The 2998-nt window shown below is 45.2% G+C and overlaps 1 protein-coding gene across 1 annotated transcript; it reads right to left on the reverse strand.

Annotated features, from left to right (window-relative positions):
- Positions 1 to 1419: 1419 nt before the first annotated feature.
- On the reverse strand, positions 1420 to 2116 carry LOC101785372 (protein LE25). The gene is made up of 2 exons (XM_004965289.4): positions 1969 to 2116; positions 1420 to 1825 (listed from the first exon to the last, which is right to left on the reverse strand). Exons 1-2 carry the CDS (start codon positions 2053 to 2055, stop codon positions 1676 to 1678), a joined length of 237 nt encoding a protein of 78 aa, XP_004965346.1. The 5' UTR covers positions 2056 to 2116; the 3' UTR covers positions 1420 to 1675.
- Positions 2117 to 2998: the final 882 nt, after the last annotated feature.

The raw sequence follows: 2998 nt of genomic DNA on the forward strand, positions 1-2998 counted from the left end.
GCTAAATTCGGCTCAAATTTGACTTTGACTCAAGTTACCTTCCTTTAATCCAAACTTTACCATTACTTCTTGATGTCATACTTAAGTTGTTATTAACATTGGGTGTTACACCAATCGGGACTAAAGGTGTTGGATTTTCAGGATCCGTAGCCCTATGATTTTCGGTTAGATTTTCGAGATCTATGACCCTATCCAACCGGAACTAAAGGTGGAAGATTGACTAACCAGGACTAAAGGTGGAGAGACTGACTAACCGGGACAAAAGGTGGAGAGACTGACTAAATCGAGATCTATAACCCTATCATCCAACCGGGACTAAAGGTGGAGAGACTGACTAACCGGGATTAAAGGTGGAGAGACTGACTACTAAAGGTGGAGAGACTGACTAACCGAGACTAAAGGTGGAGAGACTGATTAAAGGTGGAGAGAGGTAGTTGGAATCATCCAACCGGGACTAAAGGTGGAGAGACTGACTACTAAAGGTGGAGAGACTGACTAACCAGGACTAAAGGTGGAGAGACTGATTAAAGATGGAGACAGGTAGATCCAACTTAAAGGTGGAGAGAGGTAGATCCAACCGAGTTTAAAAAGATCCAACCGGGTTTAAAGGTGGGTTTCCTGGTCAACTTAAAGGTGGAGAGAGGTAGATCCAACTGGTCTACAGGTGCAACTTAAAGGTGGAGAGGTAGATTCAACCGGGTTTCCTAAAGGTGGGTTTCCTGATTTAAAGGTGGAGAGAGGTAGAGGGATTAAAGGTGGAGAGACTGAAGGTGAGTTTTCCAGGACTAAAGTGGTTGTGGGTTTCCTGAATTTAAAGGTGGAGAGAGGTAGATCCAACCAGGTCTAAATGGATTAAAGGTGGAGAGACTGAAGGTCTAAAGGGATTAAAGGTGGAGAGACTGAAGGTGAGCTTTCCAGGACTAAAGTGGTTGTGGGTTTCCTGGATTTAAAGGTGGAGAGAGGTAGATTCAACCGGGTCTAAAGGTGGAGAGACTGAAGGTGAGTTTTCCAGGTCTAAAGTGGTGAGTTTTCCGGGACTAAAGTGTGAGTTTTCCAGGTCTAAAGTGGTGAGTTTTCCGGGACTAAAGTGGTTGTAGGTTTCCGGTAGAGAGAGGTAGATCCAACCAGGTCTAAAGGTGGAGAGACTTCAGGTGAGGTTTCCGGTAGAGAGAGGTTTCCGGTAGAGAGAGGTAGATCCAACCAGGTCTAAAGGTGGAGAGACTGAAGGTGAGTTTTCCAGGACTAAAGTGGTGAGTTTTTCGGGACTAAAGGTGGAGAGAGGCTAGGTCTAAAGGTGGAGAGGCTAGGTGGTGGAGAGACTAAAGGTGGGTTTAAAGGTGTGTTTTTCGGTAGTGGAGCTGCGTGGGAGATTTTAAAAATGAGCGGTAAGATCTCTAATCAGTGAGGATATATATCATAATATATTTAACAAAAGTAAGATGTTATTTGTGTATTTTTTTTTGAACTGGATCAAAGTTACAGAGTTCATATAACCCATAAAACTTAGAGAAGTATTAAAAAGCTGAACTATGAACAAAACATATATCCACACCGAGCCTAGCTAGTATGGCTATATATGGCCCACAGCACAGGCGCACAGGTTGTGTATCGTGCTCCGGGGTCCGGTCTCGTCCCACAGGCGGTGCAGTGGTTGCTCGCGTTCACCCGTCGTCGCCTACTCATCCGCCGTGTGCGTGACGGTTTTCTCGGGGCCACGGCCGGCCTTCTCGACCCTCTCGTCGGATTCGATCTCCAGCTTCCGGTCCTCCTTCCGCTCCTCAGCCTCCCGCTTCTTCATCGGGTCTCTCGTCGTCACCTTCTCCACCTGCATCTTCCCCAACGCCATTTCCACGACTCAAAGATCAGCTGGTGCACTTGGCACAAACTATGCATGTGCAGGGAAACAACGCCATGTTACAGATGGATGGTGCGCGGGCGCGGCGGAGGGCAGTAAAGCGAGTGACGGACCTTCTCGCCGGCGGTGGCCTTGGCCTTCTCGGCGCCTGCCTTGGCGGACGAGGCGGCGTCCTCGACCATCGCTTTAATCGCAGACATGCTTCTGCCTTTGCTGGTTGGATCTGTAGGTGGAATTCTCAGAGGTGGAACGCTGCAGCTTAAACGGAACATGTATATATAATATATAAATTAAAAGGGCACTGCAGGTTTCCATGTGTGGACACACGCAGTCGCTCTGTCACACGGCACCATCTAGTTCGGGCACGTCGCAGGCCGGCAGGCGCACCGAGATCGGCCGCTAGGAAGCTACGTGTGCAGTTGAAACAGCTGCCATCTGACGCGTGGGGGTGCACGTGTAAGAGGAGAGGCTTTATTTTCGAGCATGCAGCTTTGCTTCCCTTCTTTATTGAACAGCTCACGTGTCAAAAAGTTGAAACATTATTAATCCAAACATTGAGTATAGTGCTCATTCTGAACATGTCATCATATTCCTACAAACAAAACAACATTACTGTCAAATCGAAGTATATGAGCTTTTCAATTTATCTGTCAACACAGTAACCCTGTTCGAAAGTACATTGTTTAACTATGACAAGATTTTAATGAGTTGGTCAAAATACAAAAAAAAATAGCCAAATTTTTGGAGCAGTATAGATGTGTGAGTATGTAAAAGTTATTTTCTAACCGGATATATAAAATAATAATTGTTGCGCTGAATTGTAATAAATTGAGTGGTTGACCTTCTCATAAAAATGGAGGCAATGCAACTGAAATGTTAACTTTGAATGTTGGATTTCAAATAAAAGGTTCAAGATTAGTTTGGTACCTTGGGATTTGTAAATTCTAAGTTACCTTATACCATGTTTGTGAAACAGGGTAAATGGAGACATGCAAAGAACATCAAACAAAGGTGGCGCCATCGAGCCCATCACTAATGATGCGTTACTAATATCTTGTAAAAGGTCACAGGCAAAAAGAAAACATCACCTATGATATATTGTAGGTGACCGGCAACACTCAAAGCCCACCACCTTTCATTTTT

This window comes from Setaria italica, chromosome IV, assembly GCF_000263155.2.
Source record: "Setaria italica strain Yugu1 chromosome IV, Setaria_italica_v2.0, whole genome shotgun sequence".
Classification (NCBI taxonomy): domain Eukaryota; kingdom Viridiplantae; phylum Streptophyta; class Magnoliopsida; order Poales; family Poaceae; genus Setaria; species Setaria italica.